This window comes from Papaver somniferum, chromosome 9, assembly GCF_003573695.1.
Source record: "Papaver somniferum cultivar HN1 chromosome 9, ASM357369v1, whole genome shotgun sequence".
NCBI classification, from domain to species: domain Eukaryota; kingdom Viridiplantae; phylum Streptophyta; class Magnoliopsida; order Ranunculales; family Papaveraceae; genus Papaver; species Papaver somniferum.
In genome coordinates this window covers 5,298,755-5,315,963 of record NC_039366.1, presented here as the reverse complement: position 1 = coordinate 5,315,963, position 17,209 = coordinate 5,298,755, and the positions used below count along the sequence as shown (strand labels likewise).

At 35.6% G+C, this 17,209-nt stretch overlaps 1 protein-coding gene and 1 long non-coding RNA gene across 23 annotated transcripts; one reads left to right on the top strand and one right to left on the bottom strand.

Annotated features, from left to right (window-relative positions):
* Nucleotides 1–1,660: 1,660 nt before the first annotated feature.
* Nucleotides 1,661–9,678, bottom strand: LOC113313455 (tRNA (guanine(9)-N1)-methyltransferase). Of its 6 annotated transcripts, XM_026562226.1 has the most exons (11): nt 9,207–9,678; nt 7,215–7,574; nt 6,517–6,784; nt 6,034–6,183; nt 4,972–5,307; nt 4,227–4,756; nt 3,841–3,996; nt 3,522–3,737; nt 2,936–3,375; nt 2,272–2,841; nt 1,661–1,998 (listed from the first exon to the last, which is right to left on the bottom strand). In XM_026562226.1, exons 1-4 carry the CDS (start codon nt 9,627–9,629, stop codon nt 6,167–6,169), a joined length of 1,068 nt encoding a protein of 355 aa, XP_026418011.1. In that variant the 5' UTR covers nt 9,630–9,678; the 3' UTR covers nt 1,661–1,998; nt 2,272–2,841; nt 2,936–3,375; nt 3,522–3,737; nt 3,841–3,996; nt 4,227–4,756; nt 4,972–5,307; nt 6,034–6,166. The 6 variants fall into 6 exon arrangements, with proteins under 6 accessions (XP_026418011.1, XP_026418012.1, XP_026418008.1 ...); XM_026562225.1 differs by lacking the exon at nt 1,661–1,998 and having other exon boundaries at nt 2,118–2,841; XM_026562227.1 differs by lacking the exons at nt 6,517–6,784; nt 7,215–7,574; nt 9,207–9,678 and having other exon boundaries at nt 6,034–6,165.
* A 1,284-nt stretch (nt 9,679–10,962) lies between these two features.
* LOC113313439 lies at nt 10,963–16,891 on the top strand. 17 transcript variants are annotated; one of them, XR_003341868.1, is made up of 12 exons: nt 10,971–11,544; nt 11,625–11,685; nt 11,833–11,956; nt 12,085–12,816; nt 12,938–13,097; nt 13,183–13,321; nt 13,569–13,718; nt 13,821–13,900; nt 15,070–15,180; nt 15,315–15,420; nt 15,702–16,050; nt 16,654–16,891. It is a non-coding gene; the product is annotated as an uncharacterized LOC113313439 (long non-coding RNA). The 17 variants fall into 17 exon arrangements; XR_003341874.1 differs by lacking the exon at nt 16,654–16,891 and having other exon boundaries at nt 12,085–12,367; nt 12,717–12,816; nt 15,702–16,343; XR_003341873.1 differs by lacking the exon at nt 16,654–16,891 and having other exon boundaries at nt 10,977–11,544; nt 12,085–12,174; nt 12,294–12,816; nt 15,702–16,340.
* Nucleotides 16,892–17,209: the final 318 nt, after the last annotated feature.

Genomic DNA, 17,209 nt, shown 5'->3' with positions numbered 1-17,209 from the left:
AATGATTAGAGTCAATGAAGATGACAAAAGATTGGAGTGTAATATGATAACAAAAACAATGGTTAATGAATTCCATGAAAACATCAAAGGAAGGATACATAAACGATATTTTGAAGGAAGGAAGGTTATGGCGGTAGAAAAGACATCACCCTTGAAAGATTGGGAAAAGAAAAAAATCACATTCATGGCGGAAGAGATACCAAAAGAAAATTTGAACCACACATCTCCATTGGTTATTACAGTGCCTAATACGCGAAAAGAGAAGGGGACAACAACAAAATCCACGGAAGAATGGACATTGAACAGAACTTTAGTCGATACAAGAAGTTCAGTGGATATAATCGGGCTATCTTGGTATTAACATTGACCAATTATAGTTCAAATTTTTCGAACCAGAAAATACATGCATCACAATCGGGATATATGGGCATGAACGACAACCGATTACTAACACAATCGGTTCAAATGTATACTAACATCGTCCAATTCTGGTGAACCCAGAAAATTTTGGTTTCAAAATTTCTAATTTTTGAGCGATTGCGTGTTACTAAAACCTAGTTTAGAGGATTGGGTTGATAGAAAAGTACCTGATTCGACTCATTTCCTCCTCTTGTGCGATCAAAGATGGCTCAACTTCCTCAACCGTTTTCTTGGTTTTGTTTCGAATAGCTTCAACAAGTCCGGGATTATCCTCACTAGGAAATTTCCTGTTAGTAGGATGCTTCATTCCTGTTTTTTTCTCCATTTTATAGAAGAAGAAAACAATTAATCGTTTTTGGTTTGTCGAGTTTTGGTTTCAAAAAAATGAAAAAAGAGGGAGAAGAAGAAGACATGAATAGGTTTATAAGGGGATGGAAATGAAAAGCTGATTTTGTTTTTAAATTTTATTATTAAGAGTTAATGGAGGTAAATTGGTAGTATTAATATTTTAAAGGGGGTAAATTGTTAGTTTCATCAAATTTAGACATCCCTTATCATTTCCTATTAAATAAATGAAGTAATTCATATGCCCAAATTAATCACAATAGACCCCAATTTTGCCAGGATAGTTTATCATACTATTATTAGCTGCCCAAAAATGAAGATGCTCTCTCAAGAAATGAAGGAAATTTCTACTTCCACACGTGTGGACACCATTATGCTTATGAGCATTCAATAGAAACATGATGTACCTGAATTAGTTTTAATTTAATAAGTGTTGTCATGTATTCGTAAATGCGAACCATTACGTTTGGGCCTCTCCTCAGAAGCAGTCGAGTAAACTCAAAAGTATACTTCAATCGAGATTGGGTCCGGCTTTCGTCGGAAAAAAAAGAAAAGAAAATAATTGATTACATGGTTGATTAGTTAAGTTTCGATTAATTTAAGGATGCCCTTTCAATTGTCCAGTGTGCTGCCTTTAGAGTGTTAGGTATTGGATCATTTGCCTATTATTCAAAATGAGTTGTTTCTTACGCAAATACAGTATAGGTTTTAATTGGCATTAAAAAACCAGTAATCTCACCAATCGCGGTAAAGGAATACTACATGTTTTTGGAAAAACCCTTGCTTTGTATTTTTAGAGCAAGATCGTTGAAGTTGGAACTGCAAAATTCTATAAGTTAAATGAGTATATTAATTTATTGAAGCAGTGAGATGGAAGAAAAACAAAGAATCTGGGTTTTTGGGTCCTTTAAGTGGACGATCTGTCCAGAACAATTCAAAGAAAAAAACTATTAAAATAAGTAAAATTTATTTTGGAAATCATCCTCATCCGACAAGAAAAGCATGCATTTGTAATTGGACATCGATGCTCCAGAGATATATTTTACAACCGGGTTGGAATTTAGTAATCCCATACAGCAGCCTATCGAATCCAGAACAAGTTGAAGATATTTGGATCAGTTTCATACAGTCCAAAATGCGACATAGTCTTGGGTTCCAATTTCTAAAGCAGGACCAACCCATAATTCCAATGACATCCACCAACAACTTTTCAATGGGCTTTTACCATAGACCCTGTCCAATCAAACAATTTTTCAGGGTTATGAGATCCCTTAGGAGGAATTCAATTCTCACCATTTCCACTGTACTACACACCACACCACACATAGATCAAACAACTGACAGTAGATGCATACAATCAAACAAGTTCATGGCTGCATTCAAGCCAAGCTTTTCATCATCATTGAAGTTCATGCATGTTCGGCTTGGCCGTACAGTTTTTTGTAAATAGTATGGCTCATGATGGTTTTGGTTCCCTAAGACTATAGACCAATGAGTAGAACTTACCATTTCTACCAATAATGGAAACTGCAGAAAACCGAACAAGAGAACCGGAGCACAACCCAATAACGTTGCAAGTAATGGAGCCCATGAAATTCTTTTTCCAAGAACAATCGTAAGCGCTGCTCCAAAAACTACTAATATGGTTGCCATGGATATGAACAGAGTTGCCAAACCTATAATTATTTTTTGTCGCAAGGATTTTAGAAAATCCTCCTCGGAATAACGTGACGTGTACACAGCCAAGAACATAATTACTGACGTGATAGAGGAGAAGAGAGCTAAGGCATCTGTTACTGCAGATACCATAAACGACTTCCTGTCCGAAAAAACTGGGATACCATTCTTTTTACTGGAGTTGTCGCTGATATTACCTCCTGGTACAGTAATAGCAGCTGCAAATGCTACGGTAGCTATAAGGGCAGCTACCACCATGCACGATGAGGATGTATCTTTCATCCATTTCTCACCTTTTTCCATTAGGTCCCTGTGTTTCACTGTGAATAGAAAGTGAGCCGTGTCTCCATCACTGTTTCTTATAAACCTTTCTTTTTGTGGCGTTGTATTTTCCACCCCCTGGTCAAATATTTAAAGGTTAGAGAAATACATAAAGAGATATGCTATCTTTCGTATGATTTTTTATACATATTAATCTTATATAAGAACTTACCTTAAACCATTGTATTTCTCGTTGCATCTGAAACGCTGCACCAGCTACACAATTGAGTTGACGGTTATGAGCTAACTCAGCACTGAAATGCAGTATAGTGTTATTGTTCTTATAGAGGATAGGATGTCCATCTAGTTTGGCTCTTTGTCTTAGTATGTATATGAAATTATATATCATTTCATTCCGCTCTCTGATAACTAATCCTGCTATTGTATGTGCTCCCTCGAACAAACACAGGTGAGGAAATACCCGAAGACACTCCAGAACAAATTCTGTGGTTCCAAACTTCATAGCAATGCCCAAGATGTTAGATTTGAGAAAAAGATTGGTGATGTTTGTTGTATTGTATGTTTTACTAAAATGTCCAATAAAATATGCTACCAAAGAAACAACCTGTTTGTGCATCAACTTCTGGCTGTATAATTGTTTTATACAAGGCACTGAAATAAAAATGAAAACAAGCAACTTAAGTACTCTAAACTGATTTGATAAGATGCAAAATATTGAAAGACCCAGCAATGCCGGCTACCAAACGCTATATATCACTATCTATAATATGTTAGTTTGATATGAACAGAAAACTAACCTTGCATTATGTAGTGCATGATGTAGAGCTAGATATAGTTGGTTATGCTTCCTGCATTACTAGTTAAGGAGCTTTCCCTTATGATTTTGGAGACTTCAGAGGTCTCCCGAGGGTTCTCTTCATCATTCTGGGTGCTCTCTGAGCTCTTCAAAAGCTTTTGTTTTCCTTCAACGACGCCATCGCTATGTGGAATACTATCCATGCTCTCTTGGATTACTGTGCTCAGACCGATATTTGTATTTACAGAACTATTACATTGAGCTGTGAACGAGAAGTAAAAAAGCAAAACCAGAGTACGGAAAGATATAAAGGGACTTACATGAGTAGATGCAGCGTTCCCACCACTTTAGTTTTGATCCACTTAAAAATGCAAACGGCCTTCCCGCAATTGTTATTAACGAAGAAAAAATTAATTCTGGACCATGTTGATCATTAACCAAACGTGGGAACTGTTTGCATACGGATAATGCCAGACCTACAAACATTCAGAAGACTATTCAGAAGACTATATTTGTTACTAGGCAATTTTGTTTGTTTTCAGTTTGTTATGCATTTGGAGTTGGCAATCCACAGATTCCACACCCTCCAATTCCAATGAAATGAACACGAATGTTCTTTTTAAAACAAACATTTTCAATTGATCTGTAAAGAAATTTATTTTCATCAAAAGCATAAGGAACTACTGTAAAATGATTCGTTACTTACCGCACATATCCGATTGAATTAAACTGGTTAGTAACGTAAGGCCACATATACCAGAGAATGGACTTGGGTCCTCGTCTCTAGTCACTGAGGAAAGATACTCCACCATCTTCTTTTCTCCATCTGTAGCATTCACTGCAGCCATGAGGAGTGGCACATGATAGGGTTCCCTACTGCCCCATATTTGTGTTAAGTTTGAGTTCTTCTCAACTAGCATCTTAACAGCTTTTATGCTTCCAAGGATCGCAGCAAAGTGCAATATTGTCCCACCATATTGTGGGTTCACGTATTCAAGTGTTACTGGTGGTACCAGCTTCACAATCTCTTCCAGAAATTTCCACTGGTGAATAGATATTTCTTAGCCTTCTCCCAGTCTTGTGCCTGGATTGCTTCCCTTAGGGGCTCGTATCCACGAAAATCATAATCATCACCCCATCTGTTAACCTGTTCATCTTCCTCGTTCGCCTGACCACCTTTTACGCTCGCTTGAGCTATCCCACGTGTGTATTTGAGAGGTAGAAGAACATCCTCAACTGCGTGATTGTATAGAGCATTGAAATGTCAGTAAAAATAGTTATTGTGTTCAACATCGCAACAAAGAAGAAACTAGACAAAATAACTATGGCATCTGTTTGAGAAAGTTGATATAACTATTGCAAAAATGAACACTCATAAACAAGCAAAAACTAAGTGAAGGCTGAATCGCGGACCCAAGAGCACCAGAAGAGATTAATGAATAATTACGTACCTGGTTGTCTGTTATTATCTCACAATGGTCCAATTTCAGCAACTCTATCTACTTGATCTTTAGGATTCAAGTTACCAGAGATGACACGTGAACATTCTCCTGCAGCTTCATCAGTAGAAATACCAGCATCATTGATACTATTATTATTTGCTAATATCTTCAACAGCTCCATCATTTGTTGCTGACTATGGGTTTGAGATTCCACAACCTTACAAAGCAAAGCTTGTATACCAGCATTGCTTGCTTCAACTCTCGCATTACTTGCTTCAATACTTGCTACTATTTGTTTAGCAGAAAGCACTATTGTTTCATGCAATTGGCGATCAGGATCCTCACCTGAAATAGAAGTAGTGGTTGACATGGTGATAGATTGACCGAGGAATAAGATTATTTCAAACCTTTTCGTTAAAATTAAAAGTAACTGAAAGCGTGGTGGTGGAAAATTATAAACTATTCAGGACTATAAATAGCAGTCCAGAATCTAGATAGATGACTTAAACACTACAATGTTCAAATGGTAAATTATAAGTCAAGATTACAACACGTAAAACATGTTGTAGCTTAACAGGTTTGTGGACACTAGAAACACAGAGTAATATTTAACTCGTGCTAACTGTTAACAGCAAGTAGAAATAAACTATATTTGCACCATAATACACTACGAGAATCCCTAGTAAAAAGAAACAACACACCAGACAGACATCTTCTGGAATAAAGTATAACCTGAAGAACAAGAAATGAATATCAGACTTTACAAAATAAAAGAAAGCAGAAACCATTAACGAAAAGAGTTGAACATCAAACATATCTTTGTTATATATTCAAGAAAAGAATAAAGTCTTTATTCTGTGTTATGTCACACATTTTATGATTGGGAATCAGTTAATAACGGTAAACATCTTTGTTTCGAAGAAATCAATGGCAATTCGTTTTAACGACTTTCTTCATTCAAGGTGATTTTAGGAAATAAGATTATAAAAATTGTAAGAACCTATTTGTTCATAACTTTGAATAACTTTTGTCTTCTTTCGCTAAAATTGTCAGACAATAAGTAGAACTCACCATTGGAAGAATCATGGAGACTAGCCTTAGACTTTCTTCTTGGATTGCCTCCCAAATCCCCAGCAGTCATATCAAGAAGTTCCAACAGTCGGCTACAAACTAGCACCCCAAATCATAATAGGGAATTTTATCCTCATTCGGTCATCCTTCCTGCAAAAGAGAACAAATCGAAGCAGTATCCACATTCTTTGAGATTATCATCAGTGTTAAACCCCTCTTAAGAATTTTCCGAACTACAGCAGAGAAATCTGGATGATCACCAAGATGTTAGACCAACTTATACGAAAAGTCATTCAGTACAGCTAAAAACTAAAATGTGAAACTTCATTTAAAATGATTCTCCCTGAATTGATCAATATCTCAATTTAAAACTTTAAACTGCCTTAAATATTCCAAAAAAAAAAAACAGATTTGTCCGACAGAAAGATAACAACTAAGGCAGAAACATGATAACTCAGATAGAAGCTTCAGTTAGTAAATTGCCTTCAACGACTGATGGCTGTTCAATACACTTCTTTTTTCTTTCACCACTTGTTTCTTCTTCTTCTTCTTCTTCTTCTTCTTCTTCTTCTTCTTCTTCTTCTTCTTCTTTATGTTCTTCTTCATCTTCTTTGTATTCTCCTTCTTGATCTTCTCTTGTTTCAGCCTCCCCTCGTTTTCTCTGAGGAATCACATCAAAGAATGACGTCTTCCAGTCTTTTGTTTCTACAAACTTGAGTAGTATCTCGAACACTTGGTTCACAGTCAGAACCTGCTTGGCCGAGACAAGTACAGTCCCATTGTCAGATAAGTAAAGCAAAGTGAAAGATAATAGAAATGCTTCTAGGTGTAAAATATAACCAGGTCGGCCGTGACCCCTGCACGAGATCATAAGGACTATGGTTTCAGCCCATTTTTAGGTCTTAAACTTTGATTCGAGCCTAGTGTCCTCATCAGAAATGTGAGGTCTTCCACAGAAGTTCAATTAGCGTCCATGTTGATGTAATGAGTTTGCAGGAATTCATTCACATACTTAACACATAAAATTCACACACGTTCCATTAATGCTAATGTTAATGCAATGAGTTTGCAGGAATTGAAGTCACATATTACTTTGTCATGCAAAGCCAATTTCTATACCCTAAAAAATACTCCATAAAAAATAATAAAGCCGCAGAAACATATACAACAGAAAATAGTACCTGTGAACTTGACATTTTCAAGTAACTTCCGATCGGGAGCTTTGCGGTTTGAATGCCCTGGTCATTCGCTTTTTTCATGGTTAATCCTTTCCATCGGTTTCGATCTACTAATCCTCCAATAATATATATTTTCCTCGGATCAAGTTCGTCCACTATATTTTCAGAGTCTGCAGTTAGATAAACCAGATTTTCCTTCTGATCATGCAGCGCTTCAATGTAGGACAAGTTTTCCTTCTCAATTAACCATTTATCAAATCCTGGAATCCTTTGAAGTGGAGCTTCCATATCCCCACCACATGCAGTTAGCCAGAGATGGGCTGGTGAACTACATCTTCCATTCACTGCGTAACAATACATAATCTGCAACTTGCATAAGTAAAGGACAAAATATACTGACTGATAAAAACAATATCAAACAGAACAAGCAAAACAGTGGTTTTATTACAAATTTTCCGCTCTGAGTGATCTCCTTACAAATTTTCCGCTCTGAGTGATCTCCTTAGCCATCGGTATTTCTATCCAATAAGATGTAATCATCCTTGTGTTTTCTACCTGAGGGTAACTCAGTGCCCCAGAACATTCCTGGAATTGAAAGACTTGGGTTTCAGATGAGATGCTCATGAGCGAAATGGGGGTCATTGATTGTAGATAACCAAATTTTTGATACGGATTTAAATACAAGCAGAGATTATGATGGTAAGCGAGTTAGAATAAGTGTTTAGATGTCCACACTACTACCCATTTTAGCTGTTGATAATAATGAATTATTACTATCATTGAGAATCTCACCTTTCAATCTTCTTCCTCAGATGATATAAACCATAGAAGTACAATCTACTTTTCTTAAAGATGTAGGAAGAAGATTGAAAGGTGAGATTCTCAATGATAGTAATAATTCATTATCATCATCAGCTAAAACAGGTAGTAGTGTGGATTTCTTAACACTGATTTTAACTCGTTTAGCATCAAAACTTTTGCTTGTATGTAATACGTATCAAAAGTTTGGTTATCTACAATCAATAACCCTTATTTTGCTCACGAGCATTTCATCTGAAACCCTATCTTTTCAACTCCAGGATTGTTATGGGGCACTGAATTACACTCAGATCAAAAACACAAGTATTTCTTGGATGGAAATACCAATAGCTACGTCTATTTTGAGACCCTAGCTTTTATATAGTAAGGAGATCACTCACAGAGTAGTGGTAGTTTTTTTGTTCTTTGATATTTAATTACTCATATTAATAAAAGGGCCGACTGTAGATTTTCTTTATATTATAAAAAGTAGAAAACCAGGTAATGACGGTACTTACAATGTTTTATGTCATAAGTGGGTAAGAATGGATTGGCTTTAATCTTATCTATATCGATGAAGTTCACAGAGTAAACCGCTAGAACAATAGAATTGCTACTTAATGTAAGGTTCAATTCAAAGTTTAACCAAATTATCAATGTCTTGAGAATCTGAGATTTGGGAGAACCTATCACAATTTAAATTGCAGGAACTGGCCTGGAAGGCACACACCTTCATAGACCTGATGAACAAACTAAAGCATATACTACAAGATCTACACGAGATTTTCACATTATGTATGTGTTTTGTTCATGAAGCCAGCAAAATTTCAACAGTCATTGAAATAAAACGTTCTTTTACAACTATTTTAAGGAGTTTCCATTGCCAGCTACAAAGGGCCGGTGCTAACTTGTCATTCATCCCTAAACAAGCGACAATTATGCAGAAGAGATGAGCTCAACGTCGCCAATGTGAGAAACAAATATCAGCTTTCACAAATTACAACAGCAATGTGTGAAAGCCTTTAACATTAACCAATGATCAAACCAACATCTACCATGGGGCAATTTCCCCACCGTGGGGAATAGCCCCAACCTCCAAATAGCAAATTATACTGAGTCACGCATTTTATCAAACAAATTGAAAGCATGAATGAAAACACTAAAACGGGTCAACTGCCCCCACATCCAAATACATACCTGTTGAACGAGGCTATTGATCTCAGTTGGACTCATCAAATCAGCAAAATCAAGGTCAATGACAATCTTTTGACCAATTTCTTTAGCTTTCATCATTCTCTCAATCTTCTTGTCTTTTTCTTCTGACCTAATCCCCATTCTCTCTTTTCGCAGCTCTCTTCTTGATTCAATCAGTTTTAATTTCTCTTCTTCACTAACGGTTGATAGCTTCTCATCCCATTCTTTACGTTTTCTTTCACCTTCTTTCTTCTTGTGTTCTTTCATGGCGGCTTTTTTCTGTGCTTTCTTTTCTTCATATTTCTGTTGTTTTACAAGCTTTTTCTGAGCGCTTTTTGAGAGTGATGGAGTTGGATTAAGGGTTTCGGTTGTGGGGTTTCCATTTGTGGGAGGGTTTTCTAGGGTTTTTTCGGTTGTGTCTGCCATTTTTATGGAGGAAGTAGGAGAAGAAGAAGAAGCAGAGAGGGAAGGAAGGTTGAAGGGTTTCGCCTTTGATACAGAACTTGGCCCATTAACTTAAACCTTTGTCGGATTTGAATCGGGAGCAGGATCTGCAGGTGACTCGGAATCTGACTCGGAGTCTGACTCGTACCTTGTCAGATATCTCGTTTTTTGTTTTAGAAAGCTATTATTGGGGAGTCATCATCCAACAGAGGGGCTTCACTTGGACATTTAGTGACCAAAAATCTGGTTATGGGGTATTTTTGATTCAATAGCAACTGTCCAAACTACTCTTCAATTAAATTAAAATTAAAACTTAAAAACAGAAACAAAACCTAAGGTTTTCCCTATTTCCTACCCCCATTTTTCCTATTCCCCATCCCTCTCACAGTTTCTAAAATCTATCTACTTTTCAATTTTGTTTTTCCCTACGTACCACCCCAAAAAGTCAAAATTAAATATGATCCTAAATATTAACATTTTTTATTTATCTTCTTCTTCCTTGCCAATTAAAAAGAAAAACCTTCATTTTCTGTCAAATCACTAAGATATATCTGTTTTTTTTCCTTCTAATATTTTATCATCTAATTCCTCCTTATGTAACCGAGTCAGTCGACAATTAACCTATAAAATCATATTATGGAAGATTCGATTATTAAAAATTTAGGAAAATATTCAAATCCTAAATTAATCGAACTCCAAACTAATTTAATTTACTTTGTCAACGCAACAGCTTTTTTGAACAACAAATTCTCCCTTGAGGGACATGGTCACATGGAGACCTTTAATTTGTATAAGGTGGTTGAATTAGTTTGAAGTTTTGATCTATGGAGTATTTATTTTTGATACGCACCAGTGCAAGTATTAGATCTATGGAGTATATCTAACTATATCCTATTGAGTCAAGGATACCGAGTTAATTAAATTGCAAATAATTAAAAGACCCAAACTCCATATCGATCTACATCAAGAGCTACATACCTAATGATGCAAAATCACTATCGGCATATACTACTGTTTTGATGTCATTGTTATATTCCGCGATTGATTTCATCATAAAAATAAGTGAAAGTTTATAAGGTGGTGATGGACCGTGGAGGTAAGGAAGAAGATGTAACGTGGGGGAGATGGAGACCAAGTTTTTTTTAGGCGTTGGGTGGCTTTATTTTGGAAAAGTCAAGATGGTATTTAGGATATATTGAAATTTATATGGATGGGAAATAGGAAAAATGGGGATGGGAATTTACATGGATGGGAAATAGGAAATGTAGGGATAGGAAATAGGAAAAACCAAACCTAATTTATATTCTTCATTCTTCACATTTCAATTGCTCTTCTTCTTCCTCACTAGTGGAGAATGAGATTTTAACCACTTCCTAGGCTTTGAAAAAATGACTTCCATGGTCCAGGATAATTATAAGTTCTGTGAGACCCGGTTGTTTTTAAGAGAAAAAGGAAAACAAGCTTCTTTCACAGTCGTTTTATGAATGGGTATTTCCGTAAAAATTCAGGCTTTCCTATGGACTTAAGAAACCACCATGAGAATCAGAATTTTCTATGAGAAAAAAATTGTAAAAAGAAATTTCCCCATCTCCGTAAAAATCTTCTTCTTCTTATCCATTCACTCACTACATCGATCTCTTCAATCTCACAGAAAAACCAAAAATTCCCAAATCTCAAATCCAATTCATTTTTTCATCCTTCACTTTCACCAGAAATTTCTTGACATCATTCGATCTGAGAAGAATATAGACAAACCCTAGCCATCAACTAAAACCCAGTAAACCAAATCAATCACTCTCCATCTCCGCCTCTCTGAATCTCTCTAATTAAACAACAAATAAGTAGAGGATGTTGATGAAGGCGGAGAAATCGTAAGGGATGATTCTGCTATCTTCTGGTCAGGGTTCCTTTACTCTTTCAATTTTTCTCACAATCCTTAGAGTTCTGATTGAGATATTCGTTTTACTTCATTTTTAGGGGCTTCAGTATGAAAAGATGATGACCACAAGTATGGAGATCTTGTGAAATAATGAAAATGGTAAGATTAACTATTAATCGTCTATTTAGATTTGAACTGCGAACACTGAATTTAGCAATTTGTTATCTTGGTTATATTTAATTTTGACAATCTGGGTTAATTTGGTTTCAACTGGAACTAACATTGGGTTTGTTATGTTTACACAAGTTATGGTGCGAATATCCTAGTAAGTAACGGTAGAACCTGTTCTGCAACTTGCTCATGGATATAGTCTTCGAGAGCAATGAAAATCTCAATCTCACCTTAAGGAATTGTGAGCTTTTCTAGCAAGGTAATTTTTTATAAATTATGTTGTATATCTGTGATTTAATTTGAAATTTGTTGCATGTGTAAGGCTGTTTGTATCACATAAGCATCAAGGTTTTAGTGTTTTATTTTTATTGTATTATCCGTGTGTAGGATCGAAGGCCATAGGAAAGGAATTTTGCAGACCCATCAACTTTAGCTGACTTTGATGTGGTATTTGCAGGAAGCAACAAAAAACTAAAGGTGTATTTAATAAAGTTTTACAGTCTGACCAAGTGGGGATTTGATGAATGATGATAGATTGAACAAATTTTACATTGTTTTTGATTGGGATTCTATTTGTTTCTGTGTTTAATTTATAGGAAGCAAAAGTTTTACAATCTGAGGAGGTGAGGATTTAATGAATGATGATAGATTGAATAAATTTTACATCCAGGTGAGGATTTTTTTTGTGTTTAATGTATGGGAAGTGATTGTTTTACCTCCTTGGATTTGCACTTGTTCGTCCTGCACATTTCTGTTCATGAAAATCTTAATTCACTGTTTTACTTAACATAAGAAAACTAGATGTTTAGCTAATCCATGTATGTATGTTGTGTTGACCTATGCTGCTACAAGTACTTGGGTAGTAGTTGTTCAATATGTGCTTTAACGCATAAAATAAGGTTTGGCTTGTTCGTAGTGTTGAGCCACGTTGCTCGTTGTTTGTTAACAACAAATTATGTTGGTAAGACCACCCAACTTCCCCAGTATATCTTAGAATCTGAGATAAAATCTACAAATAGATCTGCCTGTAGTATAATATGTACACAGCCTCGTCAAATATCTTCCATGGAAGTTTCTGAAAGAGTTGTTGCAGAGAGGGGTGAAAAATTGGGTGAAATTGTAAGTTATTCCTTCTGAATCTGCACACTCGCTTACAATGATTTGTGATGTTTTTCACTTACCATTTTCATCATTCGCAAACGTAATTAATAAGTTTCTCTATTCATTGTCTTCACAAAAGGTTGGCTATAAAGTTTGTTTGGAAGGTCAGAGAGGGAGGGATACTCGCCTTCTGTTTTGCACCATAGGCATTTTATCGAGGAGATTACTGCATGACAAAAGTTTAAAAGGTTTTACCCATGTTATTGTGGATAATATTCATGAACATGGAATGAATGAAGGTAAAATCTAAAGCCTTTAGCACTCAAGTTTTGTTCATAGTTATCTTTTTGGTTATTCTACTATGTGATTCATTACGTTGTCTAGTTATCCAGACTTTTTTCTTATCATACCAAGGGACCTTCTTCCACGGTGTCCAGAACTGAGGCTTATTTTGATGAGTGCAACCTTGAATGCAGAGCTCTTTTTGACCTACTTTGGCGGGGCACCAATGATTTATATTCCGGTATGTTTGACCACTTACTATTCCAGGGTTCAGTATTGTTTGTATATAAATGTTACATTTTGGCTAATTCATCATGATTTTGTTTGTATGTGATGAAACCATTTGATCGAATTTACAACAATTAACATTACAAGATTTACGTGACACAGGACCGTTCTAGAAAACTTACTGCCTAGAGAATTATAGACTACTACGGTCTACTTCCTATTTACACTAATCTTTAGTTTTCTGTTTCCTTTTGTCTCAGTGACGGCCTTGGGAAAACATCATTATATGGTTGGAACACCATTGAAGATTTGTAAGCGCGGTAGTGACGCAGGATCAACATTGCCAAGTGTTGTTTGTGCAGCTCCTGCATCTGCTGTTATGCATGTGCTCTTCTTGGTTTCATAAATAGGTATGTCCACTTGTTTTCTCCTCGTACCCATGATAACCTTGTAGGTTATAATCAATTTCTTGGATTAACTAGAGGAACTTATCAAAAAGTTTGCATTTGTAGCCTGAATCCTAAACGGAAGAAAGATCCACGAATAAGTAATCGGGTGTAAGCTTTGGTGTTTGGGGTCATCGGGTATTGTGGTATAAGCTTGTCTTCCAAATATTTTTTTTGATCTTTGAACTTTTACACTATGGTTCCAGGAACACCAACGTTTAGTATATTATTATCAATATTGATATTTAATGGCTAAAATTGTATCTAGTATCACAAGAAGAATGACATCTTGTGTTTCAACCTTTTTCTCTTGGTTGTGGTGACTTTCTTAGTGCAATCTGATTTGCAGTAATTAAATGTAAGACTTCTTTATGAGCCTGATCTTTGTATGCTTAAATAATGGCAAGATGGTAGCGGATTAACCAAGTTCGAAAATGTTTTAGTTGCCTGGAATTAATGTGGTCGTGTGTACCAAGATAATTTTAGGTGGCTACTGCTCATGGGTGCCATTCATTTTTTTAACTTATTTTCCAAAGGTACGCCTTGCGAAAACCTGTGAACTGATCATGGTTATAAACAATAACATTTGCCAATGCCACTTGTATAGGTAGTATTAGATTTTACAATATGAGTTGAGATTTTGATTGAGCTATAAGACTTTCAATTGCTAAATTTGGTCTATTTTCGATAACATTTATGGATTTATAATTGATAGATTTGTGAAATGCATGTTCGGTAGAATGTCAACGAACATTTATAATTACTACACGGGCAACCTTTTTAGAGGTGCTTTAAATCAAATTAACAATCGTAGTTGGATGTAGGAATGTGGGTGTTTGAATTTGGACTTGGAAGGTCTGTAGCTTTTCCATCCATAAATAGCGTTGAATTAACAACCACCTTGCAACTCAATGCTAGTTGGATTACAGTTATTGACAGACGCCTTGCAGTGCTAAACAAAATGATGATCGACCTGCTGCCAGTATAATTTTTGTTTCGGATTTTGAATTGTGGTTCTTGTAGTAAACGTTGTTGTCCTTGTGATTATTGGTTTGTACTAGTACTATGAAACATGTAAAAGAATCTATGAAAAGAAACTATCTTTTTTTTGCCATAGATTCTTTTCATTGTTTTTAATTATAATATAACACCTTCATAAGAAGAAGATTTCAGTCCCTAACGTGATTGCATGAAACTTGTAACCTTGCACTTTATCATCTTAACTGAATCAGGAATCATAACTATGTTTTACTTCTTGTCTGTATAATTTTTTAAATGCGCTAGATTTAAACTTACTATCATTTTTTATTTACAGGAACTTGTAAAGAAAGATGATGCTGGTAATGTGATTGTCCAGTGCAAATCAAATTGGTTGCATTTCATCACTGTTTATTTGCAGGAAGTTAATGGAAAGATGATGCTCTTGGTAATGACGATTGCTCAGACAACATAATTTGAATCCATTTCGTAAGCTGCTGGAACTGCTTATATTAAAATGAACAGATTTTAGGCTAAATGAATTTGTACTGATAACCTTCCTAATATTTTGATTATTTTCAGGTGGTTGACATTCCAAGAGGGAGCAGGTGGAACTAAAGCTTGATTATATATGGGAACGGATGCAGCTATGGACCTCCCTACGAGTTTCAATTGGCAAGTATGCTCGGTAAGGATCTCAATTGGTGAAGTTTGTGGATTTTGTCCTAAGACTTCTACCAATTTACTGTGTATGCTTTTGATCAGGAATTCAGGATCTCAATTACTTAATGAGTTATGGATGGGATATTTTACGTATGAAAATTAGTTGCAATCATATGTTTTCTTCAAATTTCAATTTGAGTAGATACTTGTACGTGTTTAGGTGATTATGGTGTCGAGAAGATTCCTTGTCTCATTTCCTCTTTTTTGCTGATAATTGATGCAATCTTGGTTGGATTTTATTTACAGCTTAGGGCTGGAGCAATGACCTGATTTGAGCTAGGTTGTCAAAAACTGAAGGCATAGGTTTTAATAAAATATCACCAGTAAAACCACTGCGTCCATCAGGATCTATCTACATACTGTTGAAGAAAGTCGTTTTTTTAAAGAATTGAACGTTTGCCAGACACAATCGTTTTGAGAAAAACCACTCCTAGAATACTGCTGATGGACACAGTAGTTTTTAGTGATATTACTTCTTTTCATGACAGTGCTTTAACTTCCATTTTCCACTAGTGCCTCTCCTCTTTCTCTTCATCCTTTTCATCGTAAATCCATTTGAATTCATTTCATCGAACAAACCCATGGTGTATGTAAGGTAATAATCGAAAATACCCATCTTTGTTTACTTGTTTTTGTGCTTAAAATAGGTTAGATTGAATGAAATCGAAGTAAAATTAGGGTTTTAGTTACTTTTTGCTAGTGTTACGTCTGGGTACGTTACTAGATTTTTCAACTGTAATTTAGTTTTTGAAGAACTTACGTTTAGGTTAAGTTCAATTCAACAGTAAACTTTGATTTGCATGTTGTATTACGTCTAGGTTTAGTTAAATTCCAACCGTAATTTTCAATTTTACGTCTAGGTTTAGTTGGATTCCAATCGTAATTTTCAATTTTACGTCTAGGTTTAGTTTACTGAATTTTCCTTTCGTCAACCTAACCGTAAATTTCAATTTTACGTCCAGGTTCCTTTTAATTCCAACCGTAGAAATTCATTTTACGTCCAGGTTTGGGTTGATTCCAACCGTAGAAATTGGTTTTACATCCAGGTTTGGATTGATTCCAACCGTAGAAATTAATTATTATCTAATAAAATTGAATTAAATTAAAATTAACTAAAGGGTTGTTCGGTGACGCCCCTCTAGTGAAATGTGACGCCCCAATAATAGCGTTCTTGTTTTATTTTGTTGCCTGACTGGAGAACTAGGAGATATTCGAGTCCGGTACAATTTGACTGGAAGAAGAAGCCGAGAGGGAAGGAAGGTTACGAAAAGGGCTTGGACTTTGATACAGGGACTTACACCTTGTTTGTTTTGATCTGAATCAAAATCTGAATGTGATTATGCCCAAGTTAGATTTTAAATCGATTGTTTTTATTTTTTCCAATGTTGGACTCAACTCTTATATCTGATTCAAAGGTGTGTGACTCATTGAGAGCATATTTGACTGGTTTCTCAAAAATTCGTTGCAAAAGAAAATAACATGTTAGAGTCCTAGCTCAACACGCCTCTAACAGGTTAATCATTGGACAATTTTACGGCTTTACACAACATTTAAGATGTACAAATGGAAGTTGGACAAATTTGTAACAATACAAGCAAGGCAAGTCTCTAACACCATAACGGCAGATTTTAAGTTGGGCTACAGATTTTTTTATGTATTGAAATGCATATTCTGAGTCGCAAGGTAGGTTTTGATTCAAGATGCAATCTCAGGCACATTCTAGATTTTGGATCAGTTGATAAAAATTGGGTCAA

Excerpts from the sequence above, each read along its gene's own strand:
- LOC113313455 (XM_026562222.1), bottom strand. Across the intron at positions 2,842-2,935 it reads GAGAAATACAATGGTTTAAG|GGGGTGGAAAATACAACGCC; the intron begins GTAAGTTCTTAT and ends ATATTTGACCAG.